Genomic DNA, 18,997 nt, shown 5'->3' on the forward strand with positions numbered 1-18,997 from the left:
AACACTTGGGATTTCTCTATATATATAATGTATCTATATTTGGGTTGGATTAAAAGAAATGTCTGTTTGTCCTACACCAGCCACGAACCATAAAGGACGTTACTTCGTTTTGTGAATTGTGAACATAATGTCCATGATAGCCCTATTTTACCCCCACTGAGCTACTGTAAAGAAAAAAATACCGTAAAATAAAAAAATCTGTCACCCCCATATTAACATTATACAATGGTGTCAATTTCTGATTTGTAAAACCAAATATTAGTTTGTGGATGTTTTCCACAAATTAATTGGTATTAATAATTTTTATTTTCTGGATTATCTGTTCCACACCCACAAATTTGTGAGATAGCACCAAAATATTTCTTTAAAATGTCTTCCTGACAAACTCTTTCCTAGAGAAGAATTTCTCCTTTTCACCCATCTACAAAAGAGATGAAAAGGGATACAAATTGTTTATTGGTACTCCACCGTGACCCCAGTCTAACATCGTAGGAGATTTATCGTCTCCGAACTCTTCCCCCAGACCTTATCTCTGCCTCCCAGCTTTGTAGACATAAAATGTGTCTTCCGAAATCAGCCATCAAGCACCCGCACACAGTCTCGCTGCTAGGAGGCTTCAATGTCTCAATTCAGCACTTAAATTCAGAAATCCACAGGGCCTCCCCTACGTCTGCTCCTGAAATCTGTTGCTATAGAATTTTTTGTGAAGGTCATAAGAGACCCATACCGCAGTAGCATAGACATACACAGCACAGGGGAGCAAAAGCCACTCCCCATGAAACCAGATGCTGAGGGGGCAGGGGGGAGGCAGGGCTTGGGAAGGGAGCGGCCAGATAAGAGGAGAACCAGGCGAGTAAACATTAGGGAGGCCGATGAGACAACACAGGAGTTGCTTTTTGCTGCTCTGTCATTGTGATTTGACATGCGATTCTGCTGTTGTGGGGAAATGCATAGAATCTGGTGGTTAAAATAGAAGCGGGTGGATGAAATGTCGAATCAATAAGCGATTGTCAGGCGGCTAAAAGTAGACATCAGATCTTTCACCTTTGCTCATGGGGGAAGGGCCTTTATTGTCATTATCTGATGACAGGAGAATGAAAATAGCCTTCTGCATAAATTAGTTGCAGATAAGCTGGCCGGTGCATCCATCACTCGTCGGACTGTTACGTCTAGCAAAGCGCTACTGTAAAAATATGCTAAGCTGGAACAAATCATCTACATGTAGGGTCCAAAAGATTTACTGAACAAGGCAAATTGGCGCGAGAGTGTAATCCAAAAAAGTGCAGATGGGAATGGAAATTTCCACGTGATTTAAAGACAATGCGCACGTTAAAGAACACGGATGCAAAAATCTAATTTCCATAACAACCAACGTCATTTAAGAGATGCTTTTGTGGGGCATCATGGCGCAAATACTAGTAAACTGATGAAAACAAACCTTATTAAATCCAGTGCTATATCATGGCAATTCATACGTATTTTACGAGATGGCTAATTCGTATTAATTTGTACGATTACATTCATACATTTTTGTACAATTTCCCTATGAAGTTGGGGTTAGGGGTTTTGTTATTGTTTTATTTATGATAATCATACGTTTTTGTATGATTCACTTCGTATTAATTGATACGAATTAGCCAACTCGCAAAATACATACGAATTCACGTGAGATCAGTCTGGTAAATCACATTGCGTGATTAATTTAAATACTCTCCTCCTATAAATTTAGTGTCTGAAAAGGAAACTCCTACAAATGCAATAACATCAGTCGCAAAAACAACTATGTCCATGCCTTTACAGCACTAATTTAGTAGCACTAATTTAAAAACAGTAAATGGCGCGAAATGAGCGTTGCAGGAAAAACGAGCAAGTTGAAAAATCTGAACTTTGGCGGAAAAACCGAGGGGCAACCTTCCGATCTCTCTGATGAAGCCAATATGGAAGTGATTTAAACTGGAATTCATTGATTGGCTGCTAGAGGCTGTCTATAAAAGGGAGTCAATCCCCATTGACCTCCATGTTAAAATGGCCAACTTTACAGTAGAAAATAATATGTTTACAGCCTGGTACAAAATTGTTTTTGGTCTATATAGCTAATTTTGCCACTCACGACAAATGTGAGGGTGGTGATTTCTTTTGTAACTTATCCATTTAAATTATATTAAGCCTTAAAGTTCTGCATAATTAAGGGCGTGGCCACTTGAGTGACAGTTGAACAGCCACTGGTGTCGTTAAGGGCTTGTTATAGTTGTGCATAGGTCCTACGGCGTAGCCGCGACGGCATAGGTTCCGTGTCGGTTTTCATTTATACTTTTGCGTCGTTGTCCGCGTTAATGTGCAAACACACGCGCAGACACGTGTAACCACAGTAGCAGCGCGACGATCTAAGAAGAAGAAGATTGACAAGTTAACCCACAAACGAAGAAGAAACATCAACTTGTTATGTATGATTTGAGAAGACCAGCAATGATGGAAGTAAATAAACAGCGACTTTTGTTGCAGTTTGAGTTAAATCACTCCTCAAGTTGGCTCATCTTTGTTTTCGCCATTGCAAACGGAAATACCTATGACACAGTTTTTTTTACCTGACGGGAGGGGTTCCTGTGGACCAATCACAGCGCTTGCGGTCAACGTAAAACTGAGGCGCTGTTGAGTATTTTGCGAGGTGCACGTCAGGCTACGCACAGGCTACGAATAACCTACTTTAAGCTTAAAAAACTATCTTCAGAAACCTATGGGTGACGTTACGGACAATACGTCTTTTTTTTATAGTCTATGGGAAAAACCCGCTGCGTTTCCAATCAGGAGCTTGCTCTAGTAGTAACGTGATTACAGGAAGCGAGCAAGAAGCCCCTTCCATGACGTGAATTTCCGCATGAATGTCTTGATGACTAGAATTTCACACACAAATGAAGCGAGTACACTCAAAATGTTAAAACGTCCAACTACGCGCAGTAGACGCGAATTTGACGCCTCAAACGCGTCTGGTGTGAACCCACAGTTGGTAAATCTGGTCCTAATGGGCGTTTTCGGGTGCACAAGCAATGGCAACTCCGCTCCACCTTTTAATGTTAATATGACGATTAAAAAACACGCAAATTATTTACCTATTGACTTTTAATATATGTTGTTGTTAACTTTCAATGACCTAAAAAAAACCTCACTTTGCGTGGTAGATGCGAATTTGACGGCCTCAAACGCATCTGGTGTGAACCCACAGTTGGTAAATCTGGTCCTAATGGGCGTTTTCGGGTGCATAAGCAAATGGCGACTCCGCTCAACCTCTGTTACTGCCCACGTTTTTCCACATGTCTCCTATTGAAAATAAACTAGCATTATGAAAAGTATAATCTCCATAACACATTTTAAGTGGAACATTGCAGTGAAAACTGCCATGAGTTGGAAATAGTTGCATGGCTGTAAAACCCTGTCGGGAGAGACTTTCATAACATGCTCAATTTTTAGGTGCTAACATAGTCGGTCCTTTACTCCTTGCAAGTGTAATATCTGCACCTTGTTTCATTTTATTAAATTTTTCATCACAGTTCAATACAATAAAAGCCTGTTTGAGGTGTTAATAATAAAAATACTCGACTCAAAACATCATTTTCATTTTATAGGCGAAATCAATAACCCTACTTTTGCAAGGAATTGTAATCTCGCCAGATTTTCCAAGAACATTCCCACTACATCTCGTTAGGTTTTATTGAAAGCCCACGGAATTCCAAATTAGTCTTCCGGTAAATGGGCAGATTCCAGATCAATTTTCCGTCTGTCAGTTTAATGTATGTTTTCTCCATTATATACCTCTATAGTTCTTTAATAGGGTGGGAAACAGTCCGGCTGAAACGAATGCTATTGATTCCCAGGAGATGAGCAGAACTTTGGAGGGGGGATGGTCTTTACGGCTAGACGAACAGGAGAGACAACTTCCTATTCCATCCGGTGTGAATTGGCCGTACAGCTAATCTAAGAAAGCCCTCCAGCGATCCCCAATTCTCAGCCCAATATGTGAATACACCTAAATGATATTTTAAATGTGCCACTCATTTGAAAACATGTGATTTGCATTCATTTACTAGGCTGCCCTACTTTATGCTATATGAGAAACAAGTAATATGGGTGTTAAATGTGATGCCGCCTTGAAGCCCAGTTGCATGGCCTACTGATATCAAATGTTTCTGCTCTATTATCTCTTTATCGTTACGCTTTCGTGTGAGCCAATAAGAGTCACCAGACGCAGCGGAGGATTAAGAATGATGATTATTCAACATTGGAACGGAAAAACATAGGAGGAACCATTAATCGGCTAATGAAAGATAAAGTTCTCGGAGAGTGCAGGGGTCTCGTATCACCCTAAAGGGGTTTGTTTTGCGATAACGACCGGCTGAATGTACATTATCCCACTTATTACTCCACTACTTGCCACATAAGTAGATAATAAATTCAAAGTAAATACACAAAATATTGATTTGAGATTAAATATTTCATTAGTTATTTTATTATGTCAAACCTTTAAGGTGCACCAGTAAAGAAGCTCAGATGAGCAGTCTGATATCACCCCAGATGTGAAATGGTCATCGTACGTTGGGTGGCACGATCAACTATTCGAAATCTTTAAAGAAAGAATCTTTAAAGATGAAACATTATTTGCTTCGACGTTATTACAATCCTAACCGCTGTCTTGTTTTACAGGCTAAGGACAGTGATGATGATGAGGAAGTCGTTCATGTTGACCGAGACCACTTTATGGATGAATTCTTTGAACAGGTGAGTTTAACTCTGAGGAAATGTCAGAGGATTCAGCTACAAACATCATGCACCTGTTGTTTCGGATAGACACCACTGGCACTCACTAGGTGCCCGAGGCGAGATAAGGCATGCTCAAAAGAATAAAGAAAAGATATAATTTTAAAATGTAACACGTCAGTTTTGTTTGGCACCAAAAGAACACAGTTTCAAGTTATGCATTTTGGAGAGAGCAAACTGTGAAGTGACTCACATACTGAACTGTGAATCACATCTAAAGCATCTTATAGAGCATACAAGGTCCTTTCATTTAAAATCCATTGGCACAGCATTTTTTGAATGGGCATGAATGTTACACATCTGAATTATGTCAAGCACTTTGTAATGAATAGTCTCCTGACAGGTGGAGGAGATCCGTGGCTGTATTGAAAAGCTGTCAGAGGATGTGGAACAGGTGAAGAAGCAGCACAGTGCCATTCTAGCAGCACCCAACCCTGATGAAAGTGAGTTTAACCAATCAGCATTCAGTACCACTGAGAACAATGTTTTAACATATTAGTGGGGAGAATCTATAGGCATGCATGCTTAATATCGGAAACAAATCTAAATCCAACCTCCAGAATCCCTTGGAAAGAAACTTATGATACTTGTTATTCCATGAAGAAAAAAGCCCAGAGTATAGTCTGTATTTTATGTATGTGCATGATCGAATGCACAGCCTTGCAAAGTATAGTTTATTTGAATTGTGTGTGTGTGTACATAGACGTTGGATGCATACGCATTGCGACAAAATGCAATGCATCTCCTAGGCTATATACATACTACATTCTCCTGTAGGTGCATGCGTGACCTACACGTATGCGTATGGGTTTCAAATCCGACAAGGCGTGTGCAGCACACGGACCCTCATGTAAAAGACTGACCATACTTCGGCGTTAGGGTTAACATCATTCCTGCTGACTGAAATACACTTGATAACTGCAACATTATTGCATTGAGGATTTAGCAAGCCCTTCATATTTATTTAATTATTATCCAAAGCATGTTTTTCTTGAGCAGCACTCCTTTCTATCTAAGAAGTCAGAAGAAGATTTAAAAATAGCCTTTTTATTGCGTTATTGTGCTATGCCGAGTCTGATACTTTATGAGAAAGACTTTCGGATACTTTAATAAAATTGTGCAAAATCAACATGTTTTACCTCCCCCATATCTCCCTCCAGGATCCATCCATCTATTTAGTTTCACATATAGTATACAGCAAACAGAAAACATAAATGTAGGAATGCATATCTCTGCATAATATAAAAGCAATGCATTGGAAATACTGGATATGTATTACTTTACTGTACTATACTATACCTGACTTTATAACCACGCAGCTTGCGATGGGACGGTGGGCAAGTGACATCACAGACCAGACTAATCGATAATGACGTTCGTTGAGTGCTATTTTCTTTATCGAATATTAGTTGTTGCAGCTCTACTTTCATCATATTGAAGTCGCAGCCGGTGATTTCTTTTTTTGAGGGCACTCGATGCTAAGTTCGTCACAACATGTATGAAGTCCGCCGTGTGTGGTTCGTAATTTCAAAATATGTGTTCTGTGCGTCGAAAGATCCTGTGTGCATCACGTGTCTTGTCAAAATAAGTGCCTGCTGCAGACGCGTCTTAACGGTTTATGATAAAAGAGACGCTCGCGTTTGCCAGATACTCGCATAATCTCATGAGTAATCAGAGTTTACTGTTAAGGGAGTGTAGGGCCCTATAATTTCCGCGATCACGGAATCGCGGACGGAATCACGGAATTGGCTAATTAACACGGAATCTAGTATTAACGCGGAATTTTGCGGAATTTTACATTTTTTGAATAAAATGATGTTTTTGTGTGGGAGACGAACGTATATCTGGGGGAAATTCAGACCGGGGGAAGTAAATCTGGGCGACACGCCCCCTCCCGTCGTTTCAGACCCCCGCCTCCAAAACACTGAAACCATGGCGAAGCGGCTCTCCACGACTCTGCTTTCGTCAGCGAAAAAATTAAGAAATTCGACGCTAAGCACTTGGTTCCGAGCAGGTCTCACATGACTTTTATGTGACCGGAGAACTGTTATTTTGTAAGTTTTGTCAACACTCTGTTCACGGTGAGTGCAAAGATACATGCACTCTCTCATCCACGTCTGTCTCACTGTACCTCTCTCACGTGCACGCGCTCACGCATCTGTCCGAAGTGCGAACACAAATCCTCAATTATTTGTTCAGTTTTATGCATTTCAAGCGAGCTGAGGCAAACGAACTATCCCTCGCATTTAAAATATAATCATCTGCATCATGGCGCCGCTCTCTGTCTCTCTTTCGCTCGCACGTGCAAAGAGCTGCGTGCTCATGCTGTCATAAGTCAGATCACTATCCTGTGTATGTTTGTAAAGTTACATGCATTTCAAGCGATTGTGTATAAAATATGGATCGCGTTCCGCTGGATTGATGTGTTTAAGGCACTTCTGAAGGCACCAATGCTTTGACACCTTGTTGTAGCCTCCTGCAACAACACTAAACAATGCATTGAATTGAGTTGTGTGTGTGCGCGCGCGTGTGTATGTGCGTGTGTAAATGCATCTTTTATAGTCATTAAGTAATCATGTTATTCAGTTTTTCCCTAAATCATTTACATTGTAATTATTAACATTAAAGGCACACTCTTTTTATGACTAAAATAACAGTAAAGGGTAAAAAATATAATTGCCAAAAATTAAAACGGATAAAACGGAATTTGCAAAAATTTAAACGGAGAAAACGGAATTCGGGAAAAAATAAAACGGAATTTGGGAAAAAATAAAACGGATTTTATAGGGCCCTACGAGTGTCTTGCGTGTATTTTGTGAACGTCTCTTTATCATAAACGCTTTTGACGCATATGCAGCGGGCACTTGTTTTGACAGGACACGTGATGCACATGGTTTACATGACGCAACAAACACATATTTTGAAAACGCAAGCAACACACATGACACTCCAAACACTTTTTTTGAATTTGTTCCCCTCGGATGAGCAGTCACGAGACCCACTGTTATATTGAAAGGAGTCCAATACATTCCTTGTTCAACTTTTTTTAATTCTGCAGAAGTCATGCGCCTTCGAAATGACATGAGCCTGAGTAAATGTTAATTGTTATCAATATTTTACACCTACACTACGCATTTGTATGGACAGACTCTACAACATTAAAATGAAAAGGTTATGTCATGCACTGTGACAATGCAAAAATGTCAGAGGAGCAAATTTCAAAAAAGCAAAATGTGACTTCATCGCAGTCCTGTGGTCAGATAAATGAGCACATTCGATGAAAACCTATTCGAGCATTACTTCACTACCTTGCATTTGTGCCACCCACTCTACAAGAGGCAATGCTGGCACATTGCTCCAAGTGTGTTTTAGATCAAACCCACACAACTCATAGAGCAGCAACCCACACTCCATCTACAACGCCTGTTTCTTTAACTCCTAAAAATCCTACCTCATCTTTTCCCAGCAACACTCTTTACTTACGGCAAAAGTCTATGAGTGTAATTTATTACTGTATTTTGTGTGACTAATGTGTGAGGTCATTCTAACAGAGCAACTTGTTCTTATAATGGTGTTGCTTTGCGGTAAGTCAACTGTCAAATCAGTAAGGTACTGAACATTTATGTTTATTGCATCTAAGTTATTTAAGTAGTGTACTTTTAAGTTAAAACAAATACATTTAAGGGTTTTTAATGTTAAAGTATTTTCCATATTTCCATGGTTTTTGTTGTCCGAAAATATTTTATTTAACATATTTGATGTAAATATAATAGATCAGAGGTTCGCAAACAAGCATATGCGAGGTTACAATGGGGCTATGTTTAATTTTAAGGAAAACCACCACAGTTTTTCAATATTTTAATATGTTCTTACCTCAACTTAGATGAATTAATACATCCCTATCTTTTTTCAATGCACGCACTTAATCTTTGTACAGCCCGTCGTGAATTTAGCATTTAGCCTAGTCCCATTCATTCCTTAGGATCCAAACAGGGATGAATTTAGAAGCCACCAAACACTTCCATGTTTACCCTTTTTAAAGACTGTTACATGAGTAGTTATACGAGTAAGTATGGTGGGACAAAATAACACAGTCTCACCCCATGTCGTCAATATTTGACGACACTTGACCATTCGTCAATATGTGACGCGGAGGGTATACCTTTCGCGTCATTTTTTGACGAACTGGGGACTTCAATACTATTACGTCCGTTGCATTCTCTTCTCCTATTTTCTTACCATTTTCGCGTCGGTTTAGGGTTAGATTACGCAAAATTAAACAGTGTACGCGAAATTAAACAGTGTACGCGAAATTAAACAGTTGTCACCTGGCGTTGGGGTTAGAAACAGTTGTCACCTGGCGTTGGGGTTAGAGTTAGGTTTGGGTAGGGATGTCATTATGTAAATCTAACCCTAAACCGACGCGAAAATGGTAAGAAAATAGGAGAAGAGAATGCAACGAACGTAATAGTATTGAAGTCCCCAGTTCGTCAAAAAATGACGCGAAAGGTATACCCTCTGCGTCACATATTGACGAATGGTCAAGTGTCGTCAAATATTGACGACATGGGGTGAGACTGGGTTGGACAAAACGTGGCGATTTTTTAAGCGGATAAAAATTAGAACTATATTGTATGGCGGAAGAGCACTTAGTTTGCAGCACTTTGACCTCGACATCATCACTCCTGACTACTCAAAATTCCATCAATATTACTGCGCTCGAGGTCAAAGTGCTAAGTGCTCTTCTGCCATACAATATAGTTCATTTTTATCTGCTTAAAAAATTGCCACGTTTTGTTTTATGCCATCATACTTACTCGTGTAACAGTCTTTAAATAGGGAAAACGTGGAAGTGTTTGGTGGCTTCTAAATTCATCCCTGTTTGCACCATTTTTATGAAAGTTAAGACTGAATGTACCTGAAAATGTCAAATGGTGTAACCGCCAATTGCGACAAAGAATGAGAAATATTAAATATTTTATCCACCTTGATGGCATGCATGTAAGCGTAATCATTATCAAAAAAAGTTAATATTATTTAAATGTTTAAATATTATTTTATTAGTTATTTCAAAATGTACATTTTAATGTGTTTTTGTAATATTTGTCTGGACATATGCTGAAAACAGTATGTTTTAATAATCTTTGACAAACGATGTAAAAATGTATGTAAAAAAATCATATTACACTAAACCAGAGGTGTCCAATACGTCGACCAGTCGATCGCAAAGGCAATGCCGGTAGATCGCACATAAGTTAACTGTATATGATGCTCCATAAGCATCGGAAAACACAGGGCGAAATGGGCGTCATGAGAGGGGCCAATCACACCAAAAGCGTTTATGGCAGTTGCAGGCGCCTTTTTTGAATGATATTCTATGGACAGGGAGCGTTTGCGCGCTGTTTAAGCTATGTTTATGCGCGCTGAGCGCCTTGCGGTTTTTGCCGCCGGCCGCAGCACGCGCCTTTGAAGGAACGCTGAGAGTGGAGAAGCGCCCGACGTCATTCGCGTCTTTCCATTGTCCAATCGAATGAGGGGAGAGGCGGGCCTTACGTTGTGGTGAGTGAAGTTTACAGTTGCTTTGAAGAACCGGACTCAACTCGCTCACTCTCTCCTGTGTTTGTGCACCTCTCATCCTCAAACAAGGTCAGAGCAAGCGCCATCTTTTAAAAGTTTCTGCTAATATGACAGTTAACAGCAAAAGAGCGCTCACGCTTCAATATTTGATAGACAAGACAGCTGACTCGGTGGTTGCCTAGCAATAGAAAGCCGAGTCGCACTGCTATTTTTTTAAAGAGAGGCTTCTGATACTGTTGTCTTTTTCTAGTTTGTTTCACTAAACTGCATCTCCGCTATTTTAAGCAGTACTTGACATGTACTCAATGACTTTTTTAACCCCTCAAAAAGAATGGAGTAGCCTAATGGGGACAGCCTTAAACTCAATGTAGAGATATGCAGTATAGTCCTAATACGCTTTTAAATTGTCATTAAAAAATGTAACTGTGTTTTTTAGCAGGTAGATCTTGTCGGCTTTATCATTTTAAAAGTAGATCCCCACACAAAAAAGTCTGGACACCCCTGCACTAAACTATATGATTATATTTTATTCCACATTTTTATGAATATATTTATATTTTCCTTAAAAAAAATACTATTTACACTTATTGACACAGGCCAGTTACACCACACTAAAAATTTTTGCAATTATCCCACAAATATTATTTCAAAATTAAATAAAACTAGACATTTAAGATTTGGTCCTCAAAAAAGAGAATCTATGCAAGTAATCTGCAAATTTATTTTGAAATTTTATACCTACATTTAATTGAACCTTACGGACACAAAATAATTAACGTCACGTCACTGGTATGTATTAATTTGTTAAGTTGAGGAAAGAACATAGTAAAATATTGAAAAACTGTGGTGTTTTCCTTTAACTTTTATGCATTTTACAAACACTGTTATCCAAAGTGACTTACATTACATTCAAAATAAATAAAAAAATGCATCAATATGTGTCTATTCTGGGATACGAACCCACAAACTTTCTGCTAATGCACTGATCTCCCAGCTAAACTACAGGAACTGTGTATGCAAATTTTCTTTAATTAAAGCGTAAAGACTAAAGTAACATTCGAACCAAGTTCATGCACTTCTCACAGGCAACAATTAATCTATCATCTAGTGTACAAACAGCACAATATTAGTATCAACGTAAAAAAAGTGTTTAATCAAACAATATATCCTTTGTCAACTTTAGTTTGTTTTATAAGTTTGTCATTTACAAATAACTGCATTCCCTTAACATCCTCTGTCACACTTGGAGCGAGAGCGACTTTTTCCATTAGTTTCCACTGAAGCAGAAGAAATCTGCACAACGCCAGAGAGCTGCAGCAGCTCTGAGGCGTGTGAGGACGCGTCCTCTGTGCCTTTGTCAATCCCACAGCACACCTTGGGAGCGTGATGCTCGACGTCCTTTAAAAAAGCTTGCTCATCTTCGCTTAAAATGCAACACTGGAAACAGTACTGTTGTTAAGGTTTCAACAAAGGACTTGCTGAGTATTACGACTTGGCAAAGACATTAGCATCTTTCTAAAACTAGGCGTCCTAATATAACTGAGCCCTAGACCTGACTTTAATCTGAACCTTGTCTGGGAAACCACCCCAATATGTTTTAGGGGGGTTTACATTAGGACTTTCGGTGCACATCCAAGTCCAATTAACATCAGAATTAATACAAAACTCAAGTGCGCACCTGCAGAACGCACCCAAGTACGCCTAAAAATGGTGGTCTGGGTAACGGTGGGCGATAAGACCAAATTCAACATGAGTGACGGACAGAAGCAATATTATGTCAATTTCTCTTTAAGTCGGGCGGGCATTTTGACGCATATATGTATTTAAGGCCAATAAAGCGTCAAACATGCTTACGAGCTCAATGAGAAGCAGATTAAATTCACTTGTTTTAAACTACGGTGCTTAAAGGAAAACACCACCTGTTTTTCAATATTTTACTATATTCTTACCTTAACTTAGACAAACTAATACATACCTTTTTTCAATGCATGCACTTTTAATCTTTGTACAGCGCCTTGTGAATGTGTTAGCATTTAGCCTAGCCCCATTCATTCCTTAGGATCCAAACAGGGATAAATTTAGAAGCCATTAAACACTTCCATGTTTTCCCTATTTAAAGACTGTTACATGATGAGTAGTTACACGAGTAAGTATAGTGGCACAAAATAAAACTTTTGTTTGGAGCCATAGGAATGAATGGGGCTAGGCTAAATGCTAACACATTCAAGAAGCGCTGTACAAAAAAAAAAGATTGGTGTGTATTAATTTGTCTAAGTTGAGGTAAGAACATAGTAAAATATTGAAAAAACTGTGGTGTTTGCTTTTAAATATGTGTGCAAATGTTACGTTTTCGTGACCACGTGCATAGTAACGTGACGTGGGCGCGTAGCCTCAGTATAGACGGTCTACTGGTTGATACATTTCTACCGGTTTATCATACCTACCGGTTTATCGGCCATCCCTAGGTCTGTGTTCCGGTTCGCTATGATATCAATGCAATCAAACTAAGTCACAAAAGTGAAGCGCTATAAATGAAGCTCATGGGCGTGCTTGTGCTCATTAACATTGATGAAATGATGAAAAGGATCCGGCCCAGAGTCTATTGCTATCTTTACACAAAAAAGAGAATTTGTTGTTGTTTGGAGGATAAGCCATTGTATTGGGTAACACAGAAATAGATTATGTGTATCAGTAAAAAAATAAAAAAAGTATTTATAACTTCTTGTAGTCTATTTCTGTGCTGGCCAAACTATTACAATGCTGATATTTCATTTTTTTTGCATGAAGGCCCTCAGAGGCCTTGAGTTTGCCCTCAGACCGGCCCTGATTAGTTCAAGACATCCACAGCCGACGGATGACTCAGCTATGCTGTGGATGAATCTTTAAAACATGATGTCTCTCGGCTCGCTTTGGTTACAGACTCTGCTAGAAATATATCCCCTACATCTGACTGCATGTTCTTTCTGTTATTTTCAATGCATGGTTTCTTTGTTTTATGTCGCATGCTTTGTAAGAAAATCATTTTCTTTTTGTTTTTTCTTGCTTCCCATGTCTGTTTTGATGCTGCATGAAGGAACCCTCAAAGGAAGCCTGTGAAGTTGAGTGCCTGTCTGTCTGTCTGTCTGTCTGTCTGTCTGTCTGTCTGTCTAACAGTGTGATGCAGATGTTTGAGAAGAGGAGAACATGTTTAAAAAAGAATAATTTGGAAAAAGAGATTAATTTCTTCTCATCATCTACTCCCAACGTTGTTGTAACCTTCTTTCCTCAGTGAAACATCTGAGCTGCTATTTTCTATCCAGTAAAATGGCGCTTTTCCATTGCATATAGTACCCCACAGTTTGGTTTGGGTCAGCTTATTTTTGGGGCTTTTCCACTGTGTGCAGTATGTAGTACCCAATACTTTTTTTTGTACCACCTTGGTCGGTGTTCCAAGCAACTCGATCTGATGCCAAAACGTGACACGACTGTAGATCACTGATTGGTCTGAGTGAATCGTCACTACTTGCGTCATCGCTATAATGTAAAAGATTAGCTTTACCTTCATGCTAGCTCGCGCTGTCTCGAGTAAACCTGTTGTCATCTGTGCTGTGCTGTAAGTTCCCAAACTCCCTTTTAGTGATGAAAAACATCCACAGGTTGAGAATCAGGAACATCATAACAGTTTTTTTTCCAGACTTGCTGTTTGTGGTGGCACATTCACGATAGGCAGTTCGCATTTATGTTTAAATGCAACTTAAATGAAGCTCAGCGGAGCGCGTCGACTGATGCCACGGGTGTTTTTACAAGGTAGTGATAAACGCAATGTGCAAACATCTATTTGTGGTGGTCAATTTTAATTTGTGGCGGACTAAGAAATAAATAAATGTATGGGAATGTACGACCAGCTAACCAAGCCAAAAGTGAGGTGAGCTGACTCGACCTGACCCAAACCAAACAGTGGGGTACTATGCAATGGCAAAGCGCCAAAAGTGAGGACAGTCCAGCAAGCAATTTTGCGTTTAAAAGACATCTTAAAGCCGTCCAAACAAGGCAAAATTTTGTCTGTCATTGAAAATGTAATAGACATCTAAACATCGCCCAAAAATAATTGAAATAAAATAAATAAATAAATAAAACCAACTCTTTGACTTATTTTGGCCAAAAAATGACATTTAACCAAATTTAACCAAAGTTTTTATTAGTGGATATAGCCGGACTATATCAGGTCTGTAGTTAATCTAGACAGGAAAATGACAGCTATTGCTTGCTGGGATGTGCATTTCCCTGGGGATCAATCCCACAACCTTGGTGACACTGTCGAGAAAAAAAAAAGATAAAAAATGGTCCCAGCTGTCACTGGGACAGTACCCTTTAGAGAGGTCCTAATATGTACCACTTAGGTTCAGATATGTGTACATTTGGTACCAATAGACCTTTTGCGTGTTTGCAAACAGAGATGACGTTTTTTGTGGGCGGAGCCCAACTGGTGGCAGAAAGTGACAGCTCCGCAATAGGGGTGTGAAGTGTTTTAGCATTAAACTGTGATTTTTATGGATCCGGTGTTCTGTGGGGGTCTGTTTCCTCTATATTTCTCTTAAGTGTAATGTTTCTTATAGCGTTTTCACCAAGTTACGTTTATTTTTTAAATAAATTAAAAGTTTAAATGGCTTGGCTACTGATATGTGTGCATGTGTGTAATGTATATGTATTGTTCTTTATTGGTAAATCAATTATTTTTACCGTATGAATCGCTGAAGTACTTATTAGAGCAATACTATTATGTATAATATAATTTATTAAATATTTTATCATTTCCTGTTTTCAATTTCTTTCTTATATTTTTTGCCTACGTATTTGTTCTAATACTATTGTTTACATACAAATGAATGTGTATAGGCCTGTCTATATATTATTAACACTTTACATCGTCTATGTTTATATATTTATTAGTAAACATCATAATTTAGAACAAACAGGAAGAAGACATAGGCTAAGATATAAGGTAAAAAGAATTAATAGAAAACGAAAAAAATATGAAAACTTGAATAAATGGTAATATTATTGATATTATGAACTTATTAGAATCTTTAATCTTTCTAAATAAATTATAAACGTAACGTGATGAAAACGCTATAAGAGACACATAGAGGGAACAGACTTCGACAGAACACCGGATATCTTCTCTAATTATTTTCTATTCTAATTATTAAAAGATTTTCAGATGATTTCATCACTCCAGTCTGTCCGGTTGAGGGCTTATTGCAACCATAAACACCTACGTTTATCTTCAAATGGTGTCTTCTATTTTGGCATTCCTATTCTGACACTCAACAGCACAACAAAACATTTTCTAGTGAGTTATATTGTTCGTTTCACTCGTGTCTCATTCATTTCCACTGTTTTTCTGCCACCACATGCGCGCGTGACGTAACTGTGACGTCGACTCGCAAAAGGTCTATATGAACTCTATACAGTCGGTGCAAATGTGTACTTTTTGAAAGGGAATCTAGGGACCATTTTTTTCTGACAGTGTACCAGTTGAGCTAAAGAAACAAATATACAGTACGGTAGCTATACAAATTAAATTTCAGATCCTCTTCCACCGTTCTTGTAAGGAAAACAGATGCTCAGACATTCTGCCTTTAGAATGAAGAAAACATGAAATGACATGAGGGGGTGAATAAATGTTTTCAAAATGTTCGAAAATAGCCTCAATATTCCCGCTGTTCTCCTCTTGTATCATCCTCCTCCAGTTGTGTTTGTGTTTAGACCCTGATGTGTTTCTGGTATTTGAGCTTGTATTTTTATTACAATTGCATAACGTGTACAGACGTATTTAACGTTTACTGTCAAGGACCATTTCTCTCAGTTTCTTTATCAAGCCTTTGAATTTAGTCGGCCAATAATACAAATAGATAGACTGACACTAAACGCCGTTTATCCAGATTGCTTCAAGAGTACAACATCAGGAATATAATCTCAGTTGCTCGCAAGTCACCACTACTTGAACTTGCAAACTTTGTGTTAGATGCTTAGATCCGTAACCATAGGTGTAATCCCGTCCCTCGCCCCCAAGTGATACAGCATTACTCTGATCCCAGTAACATTTCAGTTTCTGGGTCACCTCTTTTAAATACTGATCCACAGCATCTACGTTATATTAACCCAGGTTCATAAAACCAAAGCATTTATTAAAACATATTATATACATTACACTGTAAAAAGTGAAAAGTTGGATCAATTTAGTAAAAACAAATTTTTGAAAAATTTAAAGTGGAGAAAATGTTTAATTTGATCCAACTTTTTACAGTGTATATAATTATATTGAAAATCGTTTTGTCTTATTTTGCGCATGTTATGACTTTAACAAGCTAACACAGTATAATATATAGATGTGAAAAGGCAGCTTGCTAAAAAATAAGTACAGGAATGCACAGGACATCTGAAAATCCCCCATTTCCTATTCTAATGACTGCAGTTGTGACCTTGAGCGCGAAATGTGACCTTCGTTGGCTCTACGGGTGGCTAATGGCCGCCTCTTTTGCGGTAGTTCATTAAAGCATTTCACCCAATCAGCTTAAATGACTAAATTACCCATCAAAATGGTAGCATATCTGAACTCCTGGCCCAAAAGTTCCTCAGGCTGCCCTGCGGGTGAGCGACGCTAGCAAGTAAAAATTAGCTTCGGGGTCGTTCACTTATCTGAGGGGTGAAATCAAAATTTTACGGTTTGCATTTCTATGCCACTATTCCTCAGCATGATTGTTTTCTGTACACAAATACACACAAGTGTTGCTATTAGTGTTCATTTGGTATTCAGGTATTCGTTTACATGTGTATTTGGTATTGTATTGCTAAAAGCATAATGCTTATACACCTTGCCAAAAATAACAAATAACCAGAAACCACAGCTTTTGTTTAGACATCAACAAACATCAGGAGGACGTATGGAAGATTATATCTGTCCTTAACTTCGTATAGCAACACTTTTATGTTTTTGTATTATATGGTGTTTGTGTGTGTGTTTATAAAACGCAATCTCATGGCAATTCGTACGTATTTTAATTTGTATTAATTCGTACAATTACATTTATACGTTTTTGATTGCTTTTGCCCCTGTGACGTTGGAAATAGTGGTGGGATTTTGTTAGTGTTTTTTTATGATAATCATATGAAGAGTTTCGTTGCAAAACGAGATAAATCCATTTTTTAACATTTTTGTCAAAACATGTTTATTATTATGTTATTATTTTGTTTTATGGTGCTACTTAGCTGTATTTGTTAAGATATGAAGGTTTAAATCAAAACAAACCAACTGCAGTTGAATTGAAATGAATTGGAATGCACAACCAAAAAACGAGATTTCTGAACAATTAAAAAAAATGGTGGTTATCTCGTTTTGCAACGAAACTCTTCATATGTTTTTGTATGATTGACCTTGTATGAATTCATACGAATTAGCCAACTCGTAAAATACGTACGAATTTGAGATCAGGCTGATTTATATTAAAATATGAAATAACACAACAGGGTTTCAACCTATAGCATTTTAATTCAAATGACATTATCAGCTTAGAAAAAGTTAAATGGAAAAGACGACATGAATGGGTTAGTATTTGGTTTTGCTTTTACTGCATGCACTTGAGCTTGGCATGAGCTGAAGATCCATGTTATCCCTGCATGACTTGGAAATGTTACAGCGAGCATCAAAAGACCAAGAAATGAGGCAGAATCATTTTAAATCATGATGATGTAAATATTTCAAAATCCTTAAACTTTTTTGCATCCTAGATTTTTCAGCTCAGCTGAAACTAAAAAATAAATAAATAGAAAAATAAATGATATTTTAAGATTTTAAAACTAACTTTTGCAACTTATGAAGTTAATGCCTGTGAGTTGCTAACTATCATTAAGGCAATAAAAATAATGATAACATCTATGGTAATCAACATTCAATGTAACATTTATCATGTCCCGGAGCTGCAATGTTTTGCACACGTCTCCGTTGTAGATTTTAAGTACTATAATAGTGGCAGCTGCTAAGCATTACAACAAAAAACATGTTAAGAGAGCTATTAAAGCGGTGCTTAGCCATGCCATTTAAAATGGTGGGTGTGACAAGATACGTCCTCGTAGGTAAAATCGATCTCTCGACCACGAGAAAAAAGCTGACGAGACAATGGCTCGTGTGCACAAAGCAGTAAAGAGACTGAGCGCATTTATCTGGCCGTAATGACAACAGTGTGCAAATATTATGATGTTAACTCAGTGACAGCAGATACATTACACTTTTGTTAAATCGATTGACAGACGAACCGGCCACACCCCGACTACACCATTTTAACAGATATGAGTGACTAAACGGATAAACACAGCTTGGTAAACAGCATGGACAGAAAAATTAAAATGTTTTTTGTTCATTTAAAATCATCTAGCAACATGGCAAATCTTAAATAAAAAAATATGCAGTAGTTGAGAACATCATAGCTCATAATGTAAAACAGTAGCATATGAGGCGAAAATGAAAGTGACTGATTACTGCGCAATGTACAGACGTACGATTTATGACCCAAACTTCAAGCTCCGCCCACTGCTTCTGATTATAGGTGAAGATTTCATATAATTCATAATC

General features: G+C 38.2%; 1 protein-coding gene across 1 annotated transcript in view; it reads left to right on the plus strand.

The window, feature by feature from the left end:
* Window positions 1–18,997, plus strand: part of stx1b (syntaxin 1B) — a 50,875-nt gene that overhangs the window by 16,247 nt on the left and 15,631 nt on the right. The window contains exons 2-3 of the mRNA XM_055219923.2: window positions 4,696–4,770; window positions 5,153–5,252. Coding sequence (XP_055075898.1) covers window positions 4,696–4,770; window positions 5,153–5,252 — 175 coding nt within the window. The remainder of the gene's footprint in view (window positions 1–4,695; window positions 4,771–5,152; window positions 5,253–18,997) is intronic.

The sequence above is a fragment of the Misgurnus anguillicaudatus genome, chromosome 20 (assembly GCF_027580225.2).
Source record: "Misgurnus anguillicaudatus chromosome 20, ASM2758022v2, whole genome shotgun sequence".
NCBI lineage: Eukaryota > Metazoa > Chordata > Actinopteri > Cypriniformes > Cobitidae > Misgurnus > Misgurnus anguillicaudatus.